At 39.3% G+C, this 22,283-nt stretch overlaps 1 protein-coding gene across 1 annotated transcript in view; it reads left to right on the top strand.

Annotated features, from left to right (window-relative positions):
* TAPT1 (transmembrane anterior posterior transformation 1) overlaps nt 1-20,153 on the top strand; it is a 53,734-nt gene extending 33,581 nt beyond the window's left edge. The window contains exons 6-14 of the mRNA XM_074321651.2: nt 1,079-1,176; nt 1,357-1,426; nt 3,004-3,084; nt 5,417-5,526; nt 6,897-6,956; nt 7,350-7,418; nt 10,967-11,043; nt 15,164-15,324; nt 17,957-20,153. Coding sequence (XP_074177752.2) covers nt 1,079-1,176; nt 1,357-1,426; nt 3,004-3,084; nt 5,417-5,526; nt 6,897-6,956; nt 7,350-7,418; nt 10,967-11,043; nt 15,164-15,324; nt 17,957-18,174 — 944 coding nt within the window. The 3' untranslated portion in view covers nt 18,175-20,153. The remainder of the gene's footprint in view (nt 1-1,078; nt 1,177-1,356; nt 1,427-3,003; nt 3,085-5,416; nt 5,527-6,896; nt 6,957-7,349; nt 7,419-10,966; nt 11,044-15,163; nt 15,325-17,956) is intronic.
* The last annotated feature ends 2,130 nt before the right edge of the window (nt 20,154-22,283 follow it).

Consider the following 22,283-nt stretch of genomic DNA (forward strand, 5'->3'; position numbering starts at 1 on the left):
TGAAATTGGTTGGGAGGAATTTTGGAGGTTTTACTCTTCCCCCTACATCCATCTTAAAGCTTTTCTTTTGAAGAGTAAAGGCTTTACTACTGTGTTTTCCCAAATATAAGACCGGATCTTATATTAATTTTTGCTTCAAAAGATGCATTCGGGCTTATGTTCAGGGGATGTCATCCTGAAAAATCATGCTAGGGCTTATTTTCCAGTTAGGTCTTATTTTTCGGGGAAACACGGAAGATGTAAATAGTATGTGTGTGTGTACCTGTTCATATATATTTACACACACATCTATACCTACATTTAAGTTCCATATAGGCTCAGAACCTGTTCACAGGACTGAGTCATGTGATTTTTTTCATACTGTCTCTTGATAGTATGAAAGAATTGGATTAATACTTGGAAAGTTAAGGGACTCAGTGGGAAGATTTCTATGAGTAAAAACTTGTTTCAAGTATAATGGACTAAAACAGTTACTGTTCTGATTTAAATAAACTCTTCTGTGTGTAATATGAATATAATTCTGCAACTTGCCATGTCTTCAAAAATGACATACGAAAAAGAATCTTAATTATCAGACATTTCTTACTGTCTTATATTCCCATCCCCTGAAGAACCATAGAGAAAGATCACTTCCAGACTTTTACTTTGTGATCTTTTCTGCTTTAGAATGCAAGTTATCTTAATACAGAATGTATACTGCTAAGTGTCTTCTTTCAGTATTTACCATAATTTATTTGTTTAACAAAAATTTTTAAGGACCTATTTCCCAAGCGTTGTGCCAAATTCCAGAGATCTAGAAAGAACAAGACAGGACTCCCAGTCTAAGTGAGTGGACGCACAGAGGTTCATTGCCGCTTTTATTTGTTTCGTATGGGAAGTGTAATCTTAATCCTGTCAAATTTATATCAACTGCAGCTAATAGAGAAATCATTAAGATAATAAAATACTATGTGAGACTTGTTTTAGAAAGCATGGTCATCTTTTACCCCATTATTCACTTTGAAAATTGTTTAGTATTATCTCTTAATATAATACGAAAACAGACTTAAGTTTTTTCTTTGACATCACTTACTGCTAGTTTTGCATGCAATTCTTATAATGGTTCAAGCAACAACTCTCAACGTAGCTTTTAACTCACACAACAAGTCCCTGCTTACTATCATGATGTCTAATAATGTAAGTATGAAATTTTTATTTTACATTTTTGAGGTGATACAGGCACTTTAACGCAATATTCTGGATGGGATAAATGATTTTTTCTAAATGTTATTTATTCTCCAGGAAGTTTTACATGTACTATATCCATTTTTAAAACTGTTTTAATGATAAAGATGCTATTTCTGTTTGCTGTTTCAGTTTGTTGAAATTAAAGGAAGCGTTTTCAAGAAGTTTGAAAAGAACAATCTTTTTCAAATGTCAAATAGTGGTATGTACAATTTGATTCTACTTGCAGCTTTGTTCGGTATTATTTTGCAGTTTATTCTGAAACTTGAGTGTCTCATTTCATTTGGGCTACTGTTACTTTGACTTTAGCTGTCCTTTTTCTTACTCTTCAACATCTTTACTAAATTTGCATATTATATTGGTTATTGCAATCTCAGGATATTTAAGATACAAAAAAATTATAAACATTTACATAGCACCTTACCATACTTTCAGAAACTTCTCATGAATCCGGAAATTTCTTTGTAGCAGATGATATTATTCTATTCTATTGATGTGGAAACTAAAACACAGAGAAAATGATTTGACTTTGCCAACTTCACTAACTACTAAGAGCAGAATTATGAAAGCTCAGATCCCTCACAAACAAAGGCTAAGAGCTGAGCTACCCTGGAAAAGGAGGCAGTGCTCCTGACTAGGGATTCAGGGAGACACACGTGGAAAATACCAGCTTGCTTACAGAGCCTAAGGTTTAGCTGTAGGATAAAAGTCCAAATCATTTGCTCTAACAGGGAAAGGTAGAAATAAGAGAAGCCAAGACAATCTGAGGAAAGACTTCAAGGTGAAATTGAAATGCAGAGAGCTATAGGGGTTCCCACAGATGGATGGCGTGGCGTGGCCTGGAATTGCCGAGCTACTGGAATATTCTGGAAACAGTAAAATGTGTACAGCCTTTGAGATGCATCACGTTATAGGAGTGATTGCTCTGGCCGCAGCCCGTACCACTCAACTGCATGCGCACACACACATGCACACATACCCGGTGGGTGTGCCAGACTTACTGCAGATGCAGATTTATTTCATTTTATTTCTTCATTACATAGTATCTTAGGCTGTAATAATTAAATAGCTTAAAAAGTGAAATGTGTCAACTCGCTGTAAGCAGGAATTTAGTTATTTACTTTTATTAAATAAATTCTTTCAGACTAAGCTGAGCATACTTAATAACTTATGATACTACATATCATTGTGAAACCTAATTTGGGGGATTATTTTTTCTCCCTAAGTTATATATACATCCTAAGAAATGCTATTGTAATACTGATCCTCTTAGCCAAAGGATTCATCAGGTCGGGGCACTTACTTGTGCACTTACTATTTACCAGATTGGAAATAGTCCAGGATACAGGGGTTTTATGTTCCTTTTTTACTCTCTGCTTCTATTTTTTCTTCTGTAAAATGAAGACAGTCGTCATATATCCCTAAAGACCATTGAAGGAATCTGACTCAATCTCCATCTGAGCAGATTGATGGTTTGAATATTTTTTGAAGTTTGTAGAAAACAGGACTTCTCGATACTAGAATTATGTTGGTGAAAGAAGTGGCTTACCAATATAATACCATCATATATATATGTGTATGTGTGTGTATATATATATATATATATATATATACACACACACACACACACACACACATATGTTTATATATATAATAGTATATTTATTTTATAGACATTTGTACCTAATATAATAGTTTCATCGTATTCTGACTAACATTTATTTTATATGTGCACTATGTTATGATATGCACTACAGTATTTATGTTAATTTTTTTCAGATATTAAGGAACGATTCACAAATTATGTGCTTTTGCTAATAGTGTGTCTGAGAAACATGGAACAGTTTTCCTGGAATCCAGGTAACTTTTAACAAATACAGTGGCTTCTAATTTTACTCTTGAACCCCAAATCATTCTTTTGCACAAGATAAATGAGTATTGCAGAAAACTTTAAAGCGCTCTAGCTGTTCTACTCTCTGGTATTAGAAATACCTGTCTCAGTAGAATGCATGGGGTATATTCTCTGTGATGTGTTGGGGTGTCACACCACATGGCATGACACCATGTCCCATAACCATGTGGTGTCTCTAGCACTATGTACTCAGTGGGTGAGGGAATCCTGCTAAGAACCACAACTCCTAAGCCTCTTTTTTTTTTTTAACTGTAGTATTCTGTAGTTATCTAAATAAGTTCAATTTTTTTCATTTTAGGGGCTCACCAGAACTTTTGCTCTTTCCTAACATTTGTCTTTTACTTATTAATTAATTAGCATTTTGAATGAGGATAAATTAAAGAAATACAATGTAAAGCAGTAAATTGTTACTTACACGCAGCTCTGAATTATGGCTGACAGGAAATTGTCAAGATTCCATGAACATTCACCATCCGTTCAGTTGACAGACATTCACTGAGTATGTGCTGTGTGGCACATGTAAAAAGTACTAAGACACATTAGGACTCACAGGCTTACAGAGGAAATAGACAGGTAATTACAGCACAGTCTAGTAATACCTAAGGGAGCTTGGCGGGAAACGATCACGTGCTTAGGTATCTCAAGTAATTTATTTAGAGTTTTCCAGTGTGTGACACTTTCATACAACTTTGTTCTTAAGAAATGAGATTGTGTTTTGCATTTTATTAATTACCCCCATACCATGCATGTTGTAGGCATTTAATAACTTCTTGTTAATTTATTTTGATTCATTATTGTTAGTTTTCAGGTACCTGTGAAAAATTAGAAACAGATGTAAAATGAGATGTATGATCGTGGAAGTATATTTCCAGAAGTCATTTTCTTGTCGAAACCATAAAATCAAACAGTGTGTCTTACAGCTTGAGTTCTAATCTGAATGGATCCAAAAGCTACCTGACTTGTGGAGCCAAAGCCCCTCCTCCACACACACACCTAGATTCTCTGTGTACCTGGATCCTTGGTTTATAAGTTAGTTAGCAGGGTGTCCACCCTGATGGCTGGTCCCAGCAGAGCCCATGTGGCTCAACGTCCCCAAGCAGGGTTGTTGTGCCAAAGGACAGTGTTCCCTAAGCCTGCTAACAACTGGATGCTTGAAGTCTTACTCTGTTTACACTTGACGTTCAACAGATTGTCTTACGTTTTTGTTATCATTGTGGTGGGTATGAGAGAGGAACACTTCTTTGTTGGTGAATTCATCATTCTTTTACTTCTTTTAGTTATTGTTTTTATTTCCTTCTCTTTTTAAACAACCGTACCATTGATGGAAGCTTTCCCTAAGTTCCCATGATTATGAATAACATAAAAATAGTACTGGCTCTTTTGTATGCCAGGCACATTGCTGTGCACTTTACATCATTCTCTCTTGTCGCTCACATCATGGTGAAGTACAGATCTTTTATTCTGTAGGTAAGAAATCTGGCACTCAGATCATTAAGGAACCTGCCCAAGGTCATACAGCCAGTTAGTGGCAGAGTTTATGTTTAAAGAGATCCCTTGATTCCCAAACCTCAACATGGTGACAGACTCGCTGAAACTGCTTTGTCAGCATATCTAGCCCCAGCAGCTGCCCAGGTCCTGAATTGCCATAGGTCATCGTCAATATTTCTGACTTTCTTCTTGTTCTGTCCCATTCTTACATCCTTCTTCAGGATCTTAGGAGGTTATCTGTTTGCATTTTTTAATTAGATACTTGATACTGAATTGACATTTTAATAAATGTAAAGGTGAGCAAAATTGACGAATTACATCTGTATGACAGTGAAATAAATGATTGATCTGTGTATTTGTCATAGTGATAAAAGAAGGGGAAAAAATTGTTCGGTTGACTTGTCCCTGGTGGCACATGTCCCTACTAGCTATTTACTGTCACACTGAGGCATCTATAGAATGAAAGGATTTTATAAGGAACCTGCTTAATTAGTCATCCCACCAGCAGTCCCATGTTGGCTCCAGGAAGGGAGACAGGGGCTCTGTTCCCCAATGGGTCTTCCCCTAGTAGTGCAGAGAAACTACAAGGTAAATGTTGGTTGAATGAATTATCCTTTAGCTTGGTAAAATATAGCTCCTTTGGTAATTAATTGAATGCAAGTTCTCTCTCTATTATCATTTTTTGAAAACATTATAGTTTTGCCCTGTGGATTTTAGATGTCTATGGTAGCCTCTGATATTATGAATTTTGTTTATATTAAGTGATTTGTCTTTTTTCTCCATACTTTATAGATCATCTCTGGGTATTATTTCCAGATGTCTGTATGGTGATTGCATCAGAAATTGCTGTGGATATTGTAAAACATGCTTTTATCACCAAGTTCAATGACATTACTGCAGATGTATGTATTTTAATAAACATTTCAGTGTCTGATGTTGACTTCTGCTACTTAATATTATAAAGTTGTAGAAGGGCAAGTTTAGGTTTACTGCATTTATGAAGATAATAGAAGAGTACTGCTTTAAAGTTAGAATTATAATTTTAACTTTCTAAAAATTATTACATTACTGAAAGTGTAATGTTTCAATATTAAACAGTTCTGGTGCCACGTTTTTGAGTGGCGGTGTGGATTGACGAGTAGTTGAGGTCAGAGTGTCACTAACTTACAATTAGTGCAAACTGTTAATACTACGTCATCTGTTTACTTAAACTTTTAAAAATCACATTGTTTGTGTTTAAAACATTAGACTGTCAAAACTTTTCTCTCTGGCTAGATTTTTAAAGACTTTATAGTTAAAAATTCATTTTTTTTTTTTTCCTGTGGGTATAGGTTCTGGTAAGTTTTACAAGACAAGAACCTTACATTTTTCTGGTGAAAACGTTTGATGAAACAGAAATGTGGTTTATATTGTAACCAGATATTCTGTACGGTTTCCAAAAATAGACATGTGGCTACAGGCTCATCTACCAAACGTGGGCGAGTTTTCTAGTGCATCCCTCATTCCTTCAGCAGTACCCAAATGAATAGTAATTTCAACAGTTTTCTAGATTTTATTTGGGTTGTACTTTGTCTTACTCTGCTACTTATTTCAAAAGGCAAAGATTTAAAGTCTGAAGCAGTTGCAACTGCTACAATATGATGATTTGATAATGGGTTTTGGAATGCTTTAATATATTTGAATAAAATACAATTTTACACTTTTCAGTAAAGCACTGATAAAGTAATTTCACTGTTTAGTCTCTTGGCTTCCTCAACATAGAATGATTCCCTTTTCATGGCATCATTTTCTCAACATCTGAAGTTGAAATTAATAGGCATGATTCAAGTACTCAGTGCAGCCTTCAGTGGAAATGGCAATTTACAGTACCTTCATGACTGCTGTGTTCTAAGAAGGCATTGTTATGAGATATACAGTAATAATAGTATTTTTAAACTGTTTATTTAATTTAAAATTTTTAAGTTGTTTTATATATATTACACTACTTAAAATACCCACTCTTCCCAAAATTCTAAACTCTCAGGATTATAATCATTGAGTATCCCTCTTTGAAGAGAAACTTTTAAAAGGCTTGTGAACATAACAGGTGGGGGAATTGAGGCTGTGTTTTATCCTTATTGTAGGAAAACAAATAGAGAAACACTACCCAGATGTCTGCTTGGTTCTTAGGACCTTTTTTCTGATGAAATAGCGAATATTTTCATCTACAAAGTCTTTCCACATGACGTATTTGCACTGTATTATTTAATATTGCCTTCTTATTTGTCTTTAGGTCTACAGTGAATATAGAGCCAGCCTTGCTTTTGACCTTGTTAGCAGTCGACAGAAAAATGTGAGCATTATATCCAAAACATAATCTGGAATTAATTGACAGTGATTTAATTTAGCATGGAATATTGATGAATGGAAAGCTACATAAACTTAAACTTCTTACATAAACTCTGTTCTTGACACTAAATGTTTACAAATTAATAAAAATAACACTAATACTTAACATAAATAGGGTATGATCTTTACAGCACTGTAACAGTTATGTAACTTTGTATTTAAAACTTCTTATAAACATTTAGATTTCCACATCGCTTTACTAAATTACATGGTAGATGCCTGGTTCTCTTCATGCTGGTAACCTCACCTGTTTAGAAAATAAGCTGATGATGAGTGAATAGCACTTTTACAAATGCAGTTTAAATCTCATAAATCTTTTTCCCCTTCCTCTGTCCAGGCGTATACTGATTACAGCGACTCTGTAGCGCGGAGAATGGGGTTCATTCCTCTCCCACTAGCTGTTCTGGTAAGTCCAGACTTCCCTCTTTTTCTAAACGTTTCGATAGCCATCATTATAGGATAGGAATAAATGGATTATCAGTAAGTTTGTTTCAGAAGGACTTGATATAAAAATGAAAGGTAAATGACTTGGAAGGAAATTTTGATTTAAATTATAGCATTATCCTTTTGGAATTTGAGCCATCCAATAGATAAATGATATTAAAGAACTGTTCTTATATAATGGCTTTTCTAACGGTGAGAACATTCTTTTGCCATTTGTCACTTGGCAAAGGTTTTGTTTTTTGAATGGAAATACCTGGTGGTAGGCATTGGCATGGCCACTGTAACCCATATTGGTACAAGTGTGAGTTGATCCAGCATTTCTAAAGGGCAGTTTGACAGTATTACGGAATAATTCCAGTTCTAGGAATTTATCCTAAGGAAATAGTTATAAAAGCCACTAGGCAATGATGATTTCTAGGCAAGGTTATACACTACAGTGACATTTATAGTAGTAAAAATTTGGAAACAAATGAAACAGATTAAATAAATTACAATATGCTCAAATGAAGAAATATTCTGTATTCATTTTCCAAAGTTTTTACAATGAAAATTTCTACTCCTATGTTTGGGAAATATATGTATGTGTGTGTGTGTATATACATACATATATATATATGTATATGTATATCTGTATATATGTATACAGGTATTAAATAATAGCACTGAAATTTATTAAATCAACTAAAAAAGTTATAAATTTTTAAAATCTTAATAAATTGCTCAGGATAGCCTTGTAAGTAGTTAATTACTAGCCACATCCAGCTGTAATAACGTTCATTAAGAAGACTTGCTGGCTGCACTTGTATTTCATTATATTCCTTATTGTGTCTCTGTTGTCCTCACTTCAAAACACATGCAACCATCTTTTTTGCTAGAGGTCATCTAGAGTTCTCATCTAGAGTTCTCCCTTAATGCAAAGTCTCATGGAAATCAACTAGGAGATGGATAAAGAAGTTGCAGGTCATACCAAACTATATTTTAGACCAGCTTGCCTGACTTTTTTAGAGAGTGGATGATGAATAGATTCAATGTCATTTAAATTTTAGTGTGACTCTCCAGATAACCACATCCTAAATGTTTTCAATTATATTAGTGGTTTATTATATAACAAGATAGCTTTCTTTTGCTTCAGAAAAGGAACTCCTAGAATTTTGGAAAAATGGAGGATTCTAAAGAGTAAAATAATTATTTAAGGTTTAAGAGATTGATAAAATAGAATATTAAATTTTTCTACATTTGTTTCCTATAGTTGGGAACAGCGTGAGGATAAACCTAGATAGCCTGTTTGATTTTTGTTTTAAAGAATTGGTTAGGTGATTGGATTTAAATATGGCCCTGCTTTGCCAAATAATGACTATCTAGTAACTTATTTACCAGAAAACTCTTATTCATGATGAGTATGAATTTTTTAATTTAGTATTTAAAGACTTTTTGTTTTTAAATGAGTTTTCATGGTTGTTATAACAAAAGATTTAAACTTAATTGGTAATTGATCAACAAAACACTCGTGGAAAACCTGTATTTTCAAAGGGGTTGTCATCACTATAGTTACACAGTGATCTATCTAGTGGGTTTTTTCTTTTTGGGTTTTTTGTTTTTGTTTTTTGTTTTGTTTTTGTTTTTTTGTTTTTGTTTTCTTTTCTCAAAATGACACCATAGTTTTGGCAAACATCTAGGACTTTTAGGCATATACTAAGGTCTCAGTAATTAGTTCTTTAATTGAGGCCCAAGAATGGCAATGCTTACTTCTAAATGTTACCTTAGCTCCTGAAATGAATTCATATCCAAAAATAGTAGAAGGAATCATGTATTAAGGTCTCATGGAAATTAACCTTTGTACTTATGTATCTTCAAGTTATCCAATGATATACTAGATAAAAATGAAGTCAGTTAAGCCTTGAATGTGATCATTGGTTTGCCTTTCATATTAACGAATAAAATCCTAGAGCCATATTAATTTCCAGCACAAATGTTTGTACAACAGGTCACTTCCCCGTTAGAGGAAATGATGATGACTTCCATATCGGTTTTCTCATAATGAAACTTGATTGAACATATGACAATCTATTCCCTCTATCTCCTCCCAATTGTTCTTTTATTAGCAGCATTTTAAAAGTATTGTTTAATGTATATCTTATGATGTTTATTTAGGATACCCTAATAAACTCTTCCATTTGATAACATTACTAGATAAGGTCAGTTATTTTCCATTTTAGTATAGCAGTCACCCTAGACCCTAATACAGGTTTCCCCCGCTGTCTGAAAGTAGAGCATTTCTGTGAAACTTCTCATAAGCCGACATGATGTAAATTAAAGAAGCAGTAGTTAATTTATGTCATTATTTCATTTACTATGATTAAAACACTTAATTACACCCAGTTTTACCCTAAACATAACCTTCCAAGCTATCTTGGACTATTCTGATACCTGAGGACACACCTTGCTAACAGGTGCACAAAATAAATCAAGATAAAGCCCAGATGCTCACACAGTTCACAGCTTGGGGGACCTGGTGCTGAGATGCTGAGTGTTGTTCCTGGGGAAGGAACTCGGCGGGCCACTCTCACTGCTGGGGGTGTGAGCTCTCTCCAGAACAGCTCACTGCAAATCAAACGCTGAACACTCTTTACACTTTTCGCATTTTGAAGTAAAAGTGAAAATTTCCTTTGGATTTCTTTGGCTAGTGAAGAAAACAGGTACTAATGTAGGTCTTTCATAAAAACAGTGGCATAAAGTGCTCCTTCAAAAAGCGGGGAATGCCTATATATGGGTATAAAGCTGAAGCTATAATATATAAACATTTTCCCCTGACAGATCCCACCAGATTCAGTCATCAGACTTCCAAGGGTAATAGTTTTACTGCTATATTTCTGTGAAACAAGAAGTAAAATAGGTGTTCAGCCATAACTATCCAACAGACAAATTTTCCGTTCTTTATGTAATTGATTTTATAATGGTATGTAGTTTTTTTAAACAATACAAACCTCTTATGGTTTCCTTTTCTCCCTGCTACCTACGAGTCACTGGGGGGTTCTTAAAAAGAGAACAAAGGACAGAAAAAGCAAGAATAGGGGAAGTGCCCACTAACTGGTTCTAGCTCTGGTGGGGATACCTGTAGCGTGATGAATTCATTTGTATTTTCCTGAATAATGTGTCATTTTCACAGTCAGCTGAGTTGCATCTCTATACGGTATAAGTAAACGTTTCATTCATGAACTAGATGTAGTGTCTGACTTCAGAGAGTCAACAGTTAAACGTAGCATTAGCTACAGGCGTCTGAGATTTGCCTAAACAACACAAATCTACCACAAAAGGTTTCACAAGCTGCCACAGTTTGATATGACTCAACAAATCTAGAACTGTTTACTTGGATTTAGACAACGGCCACAGGTGTGTGCCCAAAGTGTTAAAATCATCATAGAGAGAACTCTATTTAAATATTAACTAATAACTCTGTGGTTGTGTGTTTTGTTTGTGTGTTTTTTGTTGTTTTGGTTTGTTTCTGGCTAGCTCATCAGAGTTGTAACAAGCTCAATTAAAGTGCAAGGAATCCTGTCTTATGCCTGTGTCATACTCTTCTATTTTGGGTAAGATTAACTATTCTTGAATATGTTTTTGGTTATGCAGTAAAGTCTAAATGCAAGATGTAATTAATGGATGTTAACAGTGACCAAATCATACTCCACCCACTAACTGCCGGGGGAGCTCCCTACCAGCTCCTGCCTACAGATGTGTTTGTGACTCAGTTAAATATGCTGCTGTTTGGTAGCATTGATAGCATGGTAGATTTCATTTTAATCTTCAGTGAAATTGTTTTCTTAAAACCCTTTTGCTTAGGATTTAAGTTTCACTCATATTTTCTTTTATAAAATGAAATCTGCCGTTGCGTATAATTGCCTATGTTCAAAACCACTTTGAATTTCTACTGTTTGCCACATTAATGATTTAACACACTCAAGGCCTATGTCATATAAACCCAAAGAAGATGCAGAAATATAGTTTCTTTGCCTATGACTGGGTTGGGTGAACTTTTATCTGTAAATTTGTTGGTCTCGTTTAGCTTACTCTCTGGTTGGGAGAGAAAAATGGTAAGAAAATAACAATATAAAGTGATGTTCTTGCCATTGTTAGTTTTCTCAAGAAGTGAATTTGTGATAAAGTACCCTGGCCCACCTTTTGATTTACTTACTTAAAAAGAAAAAGGGACCCTGTCCCCACACTGGCTTCAGGAGTGCCCGAGGAGTTGAGGGTCTGGGAGACAGTCAGAGCGGAGCATCTCGAGGAAAAAGTGGGGAGACATTAAACAGAGTGGTCGTAACTCCAGCCGTAGGTTCACTCAGACTCTTCCCCTAGGCTGAGGCCAGCTTTCCAGAGATATCCCTGTTCCCTGTTTCCCATTTTGAGTGTGTCCTACATTGTTCTCTGCCTGGTGGCTGGCATACGACAGGTGCTCCGGAAGCTTCTGTCGCAGGTGCGCAGGAGCAGTCACTTCTCATTGTCTGCACCGAGCAGCAGGAGTGAGGTACATGCTCCCACACCTCCAGGGCCATGTTGGGGCCAATTTCAGTGATATCCTAAGCAAGGTATAATTCTGATCAGATTACATACCCTTTACTGCTTTCTGTCTGAATCAACACGTAAATGCTTACTGCACTGAGGTAACGCTTCAGGCTGTTGACATTAAAAACACGAGATCCTTCTTGTCTGGTGTACCTCCCACAGCGCCCTTCAAAGGTCTCAGCATTGTGCCTTGTTCTTCAGGCGGGGATGCTATAATTGCTCTCATTTGTTTCACAAGCTTGTTCTAGTGTTTTTCTTTTGATGTGAACAAATCGGGATGGGAAGCATGTATATGCTACACCTGAAAACCTTTGTTTAGTTTCAGCTGCCTGTGCATAATACACTGAAGTGTATGTGCTCCAATCTGAATTACTTCAAATTCACAACTGCCCCCCGCCCCCCACCCCATGTCACCTCTCTCCCAGCGTCTCACCACTTCTCCCTTCGATAGACCAGCTAGGCACATCTGCTCACTGACTTCCATTCTGTTGATTTACTCTAATAATCCTTGTATCAGGGTAATGCCCCAATTATCCTCTCCTCCTTTAAAAACTTTCTCCAAGCCACCTGATCTGCAAAGCCTTCTTTAGTCCTCAATCCCACCAAGCCCCGGAGTCTCCCTTCAGCAAAAGCAAGTCAGAGTTCAGTTGGGCCCCCTGACATAAAATGCTGTGCTTCTGCCGCGCTCTCCCGTCACCTTCCCCCCCAGCCTCTTTCCCTTCAGACCTGCTCTTGCCGAGCTGTGGAAGGAAGGCCCTCACTGATGTGTTCAGCACTCCTCAGCCACAGAAATTCTAGTGGAAAAATAACAACCAGAAAAACAAATCATTATACAGTGGTACCTCGGTTTTCGAACGTAATCCATTCCGGAAGACCGTTCAAGTTCTGAAACATCGAAAACAGCCGACAGCTAGGCCTTAGGATCTTGCACTCAGCAGAAGCCACGTGTTCGAAAACCAAAGCATTTACTTCCGGGTTTACGGCGTTCATAAACCGAAATGTTCGTCAAGGGAGACGTTGGAAAACCGAGGTACTTCTGTACAGTGATAGTTGATAGTAAGCGTCAGGAAATAAAATGTGGTAAGGAGATGAAGCATGACAGAGGCGATTCCTTTAGAGAAAGCGGGCGGGGAGGCCTCTCTGGTGAGCTGATATTTCAGGGAGGGAGAAAGCCATGCACGTGCCTGGGAAGAGAGCAGACCTGGCAGAGTGGATGCAGAACAGGCCCAATGCGAGGAGCAGTGGGGCATCAGGGCAGCTGGAACGCAGCAGTTCAGGCGGAGCCATGGGAAAGCCCGGGTTTCAGCTCTGAGGGAGGGGTAACCACTGAAAGCTTCTGAGCAGAAGAAAACTAGATCCCCTTGGCTTTTTGCCAGGGCCCCTCTGGCTGCTGTGCAGAGAATGGACTGGAGTGTAGCAAGAGGAGAAACAGGAGTCAGGCCAGGTCAGGAAGTTGGTCGTTGCAGGGCAAGGTGACTGTGGCTGGAATCGGAGCAGTAGCAGTGGGGTGGTAAGAGTTGGTCAGCCAGGGGTGTATTCTGAAAGTGGAGCCAGACAGGTCTGCTGATGAATTGACAGGATGTGAGATATGAGGGAACGAGGAGAAACTAGTGCAATGACAGAGTTTGGGGCTCCAGAGTTAGGGTAATGGGATTGCCGTTTACTGTGACAGGGAAGCCCGTGAGATACATGTGTGGGGTTTGCTTTGTTTTGTTTTGATTTGGGGGATGATTGGGGTTGGAATAAAAATTTCTGGTTTGGATCTTGTAAGTTCGCAGTCCTGTTAGACATCCGCTAGGCAGTGTGAGGAAGCAGTGGAAGGTATGAGCAAAGCTGGGGCCTCGGTGAAGTGGGGAGTGTGTGCCTGTGGGAGGGCCTCCATGTTTGCATTCCTGGGGTGCAGAGCCTAGGACATGCAGGAAGTCTTTTTGCTTCTGGCTTTGACTTCCCTCCCGGCCCCTCCTCAGACTTTCCCCCACTGACCTGTAACCTGCAGTTACCAGGATTTCATCTTAGACATAAGAAGCAGCACCCTGCTTATTCACTCACTGAAAACCAGCAGTGTGGCCCTTGGTGCCATGTCACTTAGGGGCCCCATGTGTGAGGCGATTCCCATGGGAAGAGTTGTTTGAGAACTTTTGCCACATTTGTGTGAAATACCTAAAAATATCATGTACCTTTTGGCCTAGAAACCTCACTTCTGTAATTATAGCAATCTAGGAATTTATTTTAAGGCAATATATAAGTTTTCCTAATTAGAACCTCTTTATAATAGAAGAAAAATATTCAAAATAATCTAAATATCCCAAAACTAAGGGCTCTGGGGGGCTTTGTTGTATGACAACTCATACTGTGAAGTGTTTTAAGTCCATTGAAATAATGTCAGTAAGGAACGTTAGATGATGGGAAAAATATTCCTGATACATTGTTTTTTAAAACAGCAATGATAATAAAAGAACACAATTGGTTGACATTTCTATGTGCCAAGCACTGTTCTGAGCATCTTTCCGAATCGTCTCCTTTATTGATTGACTTACTAAGAAACTCGTCAGGTCCACACAGCCTCTGAGCAGTGAGTCAGGGTTTGAGCTCAGACACTTGGCCCCCAGGTCTGTACTCTGGCCCCAAACTCCAGCCCCTACCGCCTTGTGAAAGAGACCCCATTCTGAACAGCGAAAAGGACAGGTGGGTGAATAGCTCATAGCCCAACGACTGAAGGTAACACACCACATGTCACAGTTATTAGCACCGGGGTGTGGAATTATAAGTTGTTTTATTTTTTTTGTTCATCTGCATTTCCTAAATGTATTTGGTTTGTAATAAGAGAATAAATGTTAAATAATTTGAAAGGTAAAACTTCTAAGTGATGTAAGAAGAGAATAAATGTTAAATAGTTAGAAGGTATAACTTTTAAATGGTATAAGTTCTTATATATTAGAAGAGAACTAAGGAATTTATCTTAAATGTCCTCCATGATAAAAAAAGCCCCAGGAAACTCAGGCTTGTCCTAAGAAACTCTCAGACCCCAGGCTCTCCCTTTCCTGGGCCTGTCCTTTTCACCACGCCCCACCGCCTTCCTGTAGTAGGTGGCGTTTGCGTGATTGAGGTGAATTCCAACAGTGGTCGTTTGTCTCTTTCTGGCTTTAGGTTGATAACCCTGAAAGTACTTAATAGCATTGTGCTATTGGGAAAATCCTGCCAATATGTGAAGGAAGCCAAAATGGAAGAGAAGCTATTTAACCGTCCCCCCACCAGCACTCCCGGCAAACCACCCAGCAAATCCCAGAGCAAGTGTAAACCCTCTCAAGGTAGGTTGGGCTCTTGTCATCACTTCTCTGCATCATTTTCTAAAGAGTTGTCTGAAGTCTCCCTAGTAAAAAAAATCACTGTTTCATCAACGTTTAGCCAAAACTTTCAAGATTTGATTTCACTTTGCTTAGTTGTTATTTTTAATGTTTCTATTTAGATCTCACCACAGATAAATCTAATGCAGTGCTGAGTTTTTAGTTCATTCGTCGTTCAGTAGAGGATCAGTGAGCGTCTGTTACGTGGGGACACACAGTGGGACAAAAAGGCAGGCGCATTCTGCCTTGTCAGGGAGAGGGGAAGAGCGCGCCTGAGGGGATAGCATGATGTCTGGTGGCAGTGAGTGAGTGCCCAGAGAGACTAAGGTGGGGTCAGGGGAAAGGAAGTGTAATGGGGCGCTGGGGCACTCCCCCACCCGCGGGGAGGTGGCACCTGCCTGGGAGGAGCGTCCCCGGAAGAGAGCCAGCATGCACGTACGAAGGCCCAAGGCAGGGACGCGCTCGGCATGTGGACGGACAGCAAAGACCAGGATGGCTGCGCTGGACTGGCCGATCCCAGGGGAGGGGCTGGAGAAGGAGTCAGAGGCCGCTGAGGGCTCTCGCTGACCCAGGGCCCTGCGGGCTGTTGTGAGGGACCTTGGCTGTTACTCTGGGAAGGGGCCACTGGGGGACTTGGAGCCGAGGTGTGATGTGATCCAACTGACATTAGAAAGAATCATCCTCAAGCTTTGTGAAAAATAGTCAAGAAGGGGGAGCCCAGAGGCCACGGCCGGGGAGAGGCGGCCTGGCTCCGAGCAGAGGTTAGTGGTGTGGGCGGAAGGACTGACCAGATTCGGGAGAATCTAGGGGAGCACAGGATTTGCTGATGAGCCTGTGCAGCGTGAGCAAGACAGAGCAGTTAGGATGATTCCAGGGTTTCCAGGGTTTCTGGCCTGGAAGACTTGGAGGAAGAACGCAGACACTGACTTCATTTTTCTTCATTAGATGGCAGCTCCCTGTTCAGTCGGATATTGGTGTTCATATGACTTACAGTTGAAATGGTTTCTTTTTAAATACATGGCACCACTGTGTGCCCGGAAGGTACAAAGGAAAATAAATCATGTTCTCAGGGCCTCCCAGACTGACAGGGAGATGACACAAGTGGATAATCCAGATAGGTGACTGAGGTTAGAGACAGGCCTGGAGGGGAAGGAGAGGTCCCTTCCTGGACGTGGTGATGCCCAACTAAATCTTGAAGGATGCGAAGAAGTAGGTGCAGGTGAAGATGGATGGAGAGGGCCCTTCAGGAAGGAGACCAGCATGAGCTAAGTCCTAGAGGCCTGAAGCATTCACTGAACTAACAGCTCCGTATTCTGAGAGTAGAGTCAGCTCCGGGAAGGTACCAGGAGATGAGACTTGAGTTAGGCTGGAGTCCAGTCAAGGGAGGGCTGTGCTCATCGTGTATGTTACAGGGAGTGGAAATACAGTAGAAGAAAACCTTGTATAATCACTGGAAATAATTTTTCATTGTAAAGAACATGTAAGTACTGTTGTTAACAGGATGGCCTACGTTTCAGCTAAGTGGATAATTCATAGTGGGTTCGTAGGTATCCCATTATGCTAGGCTCCTTGGCTCATTAAGAAATTAACAAGTGGCAGTCTTGTTTTCAAGGAGCCTCCAGACTAATGGGGGCATAAAACTCTAGGAACATACTGCAGTTCAAGGCCACTGGATCCAGAGCCGTGTATAAGAAGTGCATTTCAGACGTGGCTCTGGCTGTGTATAGAATGTCTTGGGGTGGGGCAGGAGACCACAGGCTGGACACCATTCAGGAAGGTATTACAAGTCAGGCAGCTCAGGCCTGATGCAAGGATGAGAAGAGGGACGACTCTGAAGACAGCATGGGGTTCATGGTGTTTTACAGCACAGCTGGGTTGGGGGAGCAGGGGGCAGGGTTACCAGGAGAGAGAAGAATGCTCATTCCCTCAGTGGTGGGGATGGGTTCAGCAGGTGTGTATGCAATGTCAACACTCATCAAGTTTTTCTTCAAATATGTACAGTTTGTGGTACATCTTTTTACCTTAGTGAAGCTTCTTTAAGAACTGAATGTGTGATTCAGAGATTGGTGGGTCCAGGTCCCAGCCCAGCTGTCCTCCAGGCCGGGTTCCAGGATCCCTGTGACCCAAAATAAACATTTGGGGTTTTCTTGGTTGGTTTGTTTTTACCTCTGATGTGGAATGCTCACTATGTCTAGCCAAGGTGACTACACATAAGAGGAGGAATGTGTTGAGAGTTTACAAAGCCCTGATGTCCCAACTATAGGAGCTAATGTTAGTATTTCAGGTCTGGCAACAATCATACTAGGACTTGTTTATATAGGAGGGAGTTTGTTATGTAAGAGTTCTGATCTTTCCAAGATCAGGCAATGGCGTTATTTGTGTGATATGATTCATGTAATAGCCCTTCTGTAAAATTTTGGGTGAGCAAACAGAAATGGCATAGCCTCTAAGTTTCGTTGTAAATTATGGCTGCTTACACAGCTTGCTTCTTGGTTATCATTTACACTGCTCTTCAGGACCACTGCATTGCTGAGCTCATATTTATTATAAGTTAGAGGGAAATCCTTTTCTAATTAAGGGCTCTGTTTTTCCACAGAAGAAAACCTGTCTGCCTCAGTCACCAGCCAGCCTACCCATCCAAAGGAAAATGTAATACCACTACTTGTGACAAGCAATTCTGATCAGTTTCTGACAACTCCAGATGGAGATGAGAAGGACATCACACAGGAAAACTCTGAATTAAAACACAGATCCTCAAAGAAAGATTTGTTGGAGATAGACAGGTTTACAATTTGCGGAAACCGAATTGACTGAGCTCTGTGGCTCTGTGTGCCCAATGCCACATCCCGGGGCAGCCAAGCTGTGCTACCAGGACAGACAGATGCTAAAAGGGGCACTAAAATATTTATTTAAAAACTTAAATTATTAATGGAAAGCAATTCTTAGTATCTTCCTTCCAGTAATGTGGTCTGACTGAAGGTCAGGTCACGGAACAGCAGCAACCTCCAGTCCTGACTATTTGGGAGCTTCCTCCTGCTTGGAGAAGCCGCAGTGTCACTTCCGGGCCGACGAGAACAACCTCAGAGTCACTTTGCTCTTTCCAGTCTGTGCTTCCAGAACATCGAACTTTGAGTCTCAGTCCCATCAGTATAAGAATATATATGTGGGAAACTGTGAAGCTTTCACCATGACGTTACTTTCCCTTCTCATGCTATTTTCACAAAGTTTTCAAACTCCACTTCATCTGCCAAAGCATTTTAAAAAAATAATTAAACTTAAGTCCAGATAAATGTTCTTATCACCAGAATAATCCTTGAAGATGTATCTGAATTAATCAGAATGAGGCTACCTTAAATAAGACAGATGACTGGTAGCATTTTATAGGAAAAAAAAAGCCCTAAGCCAGTTTGTCTGTTCACAAAATATTAATGAATGAAGGTTATGCATCACTCACAGGGGAAATGTTGCATAATTTTTCAGTTTACTCTTTAAAGCAAAATGTGAGCTGTGTATTGTTTAATTGCAGTGGCTAAAATAGAAATTCCCTTACAGAAAGTTACTTTTTATACTGAAAAAGCATAGCAGTGTTAACTTTAATGTATAGTTAACTGGTTTCACTTCAAAACTACTTGCATCATAAATTATTACAGTTAAAAGGATTTGATGTTCAATAGGCTGAAGAATTGTCCATGTACAAAATTCCAAGTTGTTGGCTGTAACTGGGTTTTTTAAGGAACAGTTTTAAAGTAAATATTTTAAGTGGATTGGGCAGGGTCCTCTTGCTTGGGCTCATAAAACACACGGTCCTTCTGTTTGGAGTGTCAGTGGGGCAGGGTCTGTTCTGTGGAAGAGTGTGTGGGAGGTGTAACTGAGGGTGTGCCTGTACTGGGGGTGGGGGGGAGAGTCCAGGGGTGTTCGGGCTTGTGGGGCGCCCATCTGGTGTGGGCGGATGTCTGTGTACGGATGTTGGGAACAACAACCAAAAGGTGCTTTTTGGTTCTTGTTGAGATAAAAAAAGTACATTTCTGCTTAATCACTAGTTGTGGCCTGCATCACAGGACAGATTATTTTCCACATTTTTTTCTTGAGAACGCCTTTCTGCATTTTTATAAAAATTTTACATCTAATTTCAGAGTGTCCAGATGTCACTGTTAACTGTTATTTCCTTTGATGTTTTCATTTTGAAGTTCAGCTCCTGTGCTACTATTTCAGGGATATGATATTCAGAGGTAAATTTTAGGTGATTTGTCTGTTTCCTGGGTGAAATGTAAAGCAAGCTTTAACGCATTGGCTTCTGCATTTGAAATACAAAAGTGAATTTTAATGTTTCGCATTAACTAAAGAAATCTGAAGGTTAATGTTCATATAGGGTAAAAGAGAAACCTGTATTACAGAAATGCTTTTGTGAGACCTGCAGTATTTTATGTTAAAAATGAAAAGACAATTGCATTGTGCATGTTTCAATGAAGCCCCATTTTAGAATTTTTTTTTTTTTTCTCATCTTCTCCACCTAAAAGGAGCAGTGTCCACGGTGAACGAGAATGAGTTTTGGGGAAAACTTTGCCAAGCATAGCCCTAATCAGAGCAAGAATAAGATGTGGGTATACCTTTCAATTCAGCTTGAGTTACTCTGTTATTGTGCCGTCACTTTTGAACATGGTCATTTCCTTTGCAAAGTACATTGGGAATTCAGAATGATGTTCATGTGTTCTGTTAAAATGGCATTCAGTACTAATTTTATAAGTGCATCTTGTGTGAAACAATAAATTCAATTTTATAATCTTTTTTAAAAAGGTCACTGAATTTCTTTTGATAATGTTTACTGTTACATTTTGTGGAGAGTGAATTTCCCACTCTATAAAAGAATTTATTTCTAATTGACAAGTGACAGGACTGTCTGGTCTTAATGGTGACAAAATGTTTGAGTTTTATTTTTTGGGGGGAGGGGGAAGGCCAGGCTTTGGTCATAGGCCATTTATTATCTCTCACCAAATCAAAGTATTTGCATTTTATAGGTTTTGAATGTCACATAATATGCTTTTCTTATTTGGGAGTCAAGTTCAAGAAAGTACTTTGGTCTTAAAAATAATCTAAGGCATGAAATAGGTCAGACCCTTTATTAGCTTTTCCTCGGGAACAGAAGCATAAACACCAGGGGTCATTCAGGAGCTAGTCCAGATTTCCTTTGTACTTTGTACTCTGACTAGCATTTATACTCTACACATATCCATGGAAGAAACTTGTTATAATTAGGTCCCCCAAATTCTTCCTTCCACTCTTGGTAGCTAAGCAGAGGAGGACATGCTCTCACACAGTAATTTAAAATCACATTATGTTTCCATTTCATCTGTCCTTTCAACAGAGATTTATTAACCACCTATGTGTCTGTCAGGCACTATTTTAGGTGCTGAGACCAGCAGTGAACAGAGGCCCTGTTCTGGGGGAGACCGATCGTGAACAGTCAGTGAAATAACATCTGCTGGAGACTCGTCCAGTGACCACATGATCTCTCTGGTTTATTTCCGTTCTAAAATCTAGTGCTCGCCCATTTTTGTGGAAGTCTGATTTTCTTCCTATTGGATTTGCTTAAAGTAAGATAACTGGGCAGCAGTTTCAAGTGCTTCTATGAAATAGAAATAAGGAAATGTTTTTTACTAAAGACAACTAGTCCGTCAGACTGTTCTGTTCCTACGCACAGAGTTGTAGCTGCCTCATTGGGAACTGCATTCCCGAGCCCATCTTGCTATTCCATGTGGCCAAGTGACCATTTCTCACCAAGGGATGGCAGTTGTAGGGGTATATGCCACTATAGGTCCCCTCCACCTTCTCTCCCTTTCCTTCCAGAGAAGGTGTGACCTCGCCCCAACTGTGCAGATGAATGGAAGCCCTCAGGATGGCATAGCCACCGGAGGAAAGGAACCTGGGTCTCCAAAGGTGCCCATCAACTTGGAACACTCAGTTCAGTCTAGACACGAAATAGAAATAGATGCTTTTGTTTTGGTGCCATTGAACATGGAGGGTCTGTATTACAGCCCACATCCATTTACAAGGACATCTGAAAGGGCCTCCAAGGAATGAGGAGTTAGACCTAACTCTAAAACACATGTTTCAGCGAACACTCTGGATTCTTACATGTAGTATTTGTTGTTTTTAGGGAAAAGAAAAGATGACTATGCCCCATTTATTCAGCAGTTAGCCCCCTAGCACTTGCGCCATCTATTAGGTTGGTGCAAAAGTAATTGCAGTTTTTGCAATTTAACCTTTTAAACTGCAATTACTTTTGCATCAACTCAAATAGAACCCAACATTAAACTTGTTCATAGTGGCAGAATCCTTTTTGTTCATATGTTCCACCAAACAGATAGGACTTGGCCCTTGTCTCTCAGGAAGTTTATGTGCACAGTTAAAAGCAGATTATTATCAGAGCCTAAGAGGCACAGAGAAGTAAAAGCAGAGTTAATATTATCAAAAAGGCAGCAAAAATGTCATCTGGGGCAAATTTGAGGCAAATGGGGCCGTACAAATGACTGCTGAAAATATCCGTATGTTACGGCCCCATGTGATAATGCGGCGTTTGTAAGTGCCAGAGACATCTAGGATGGTTTAGATTAGGTTCAGTCTGATGAAGGAGGAACGTGTACAGTGGAGAGGGGAAGTTGTTAAATCGGCGTTCTGAGGGAGTTGCAGTGATCTGAAAAGTGCCTACAGGGAACAGTTGATGCTCAACAGCCTTCTCTTCTAACTTCCAGTAGGAAAAGATAGTCGACACACACGGCAAATCAGTGAAAGACATGTCTTGGCGTCGTAGTCAAGTTGTACGTGAAGTTGTTTGATATTTAAAGTAACAAAAAAGGCTAGAATGTATTTTGCTTTTAACTTACAGCTTTCTTTTTGGCAGGTGAGGAAACTAAGGGGATCTTGAG

Source organism: Rhinolophus sinicus, chromosome 1 (assembly GCF_057876585.1).
Source record: "Rhinolophus sinicus isolate RSI-liver-muscle chromosome 1, RSI-T2T, whole genome shotgun sequence".
Lineage (NCBI taxonomy): Eukaryota > Metazoa > Chordata > Mammalia > Chiroptera > Rhinolophidae > Rhinolophus > Rhinolophus sinicus.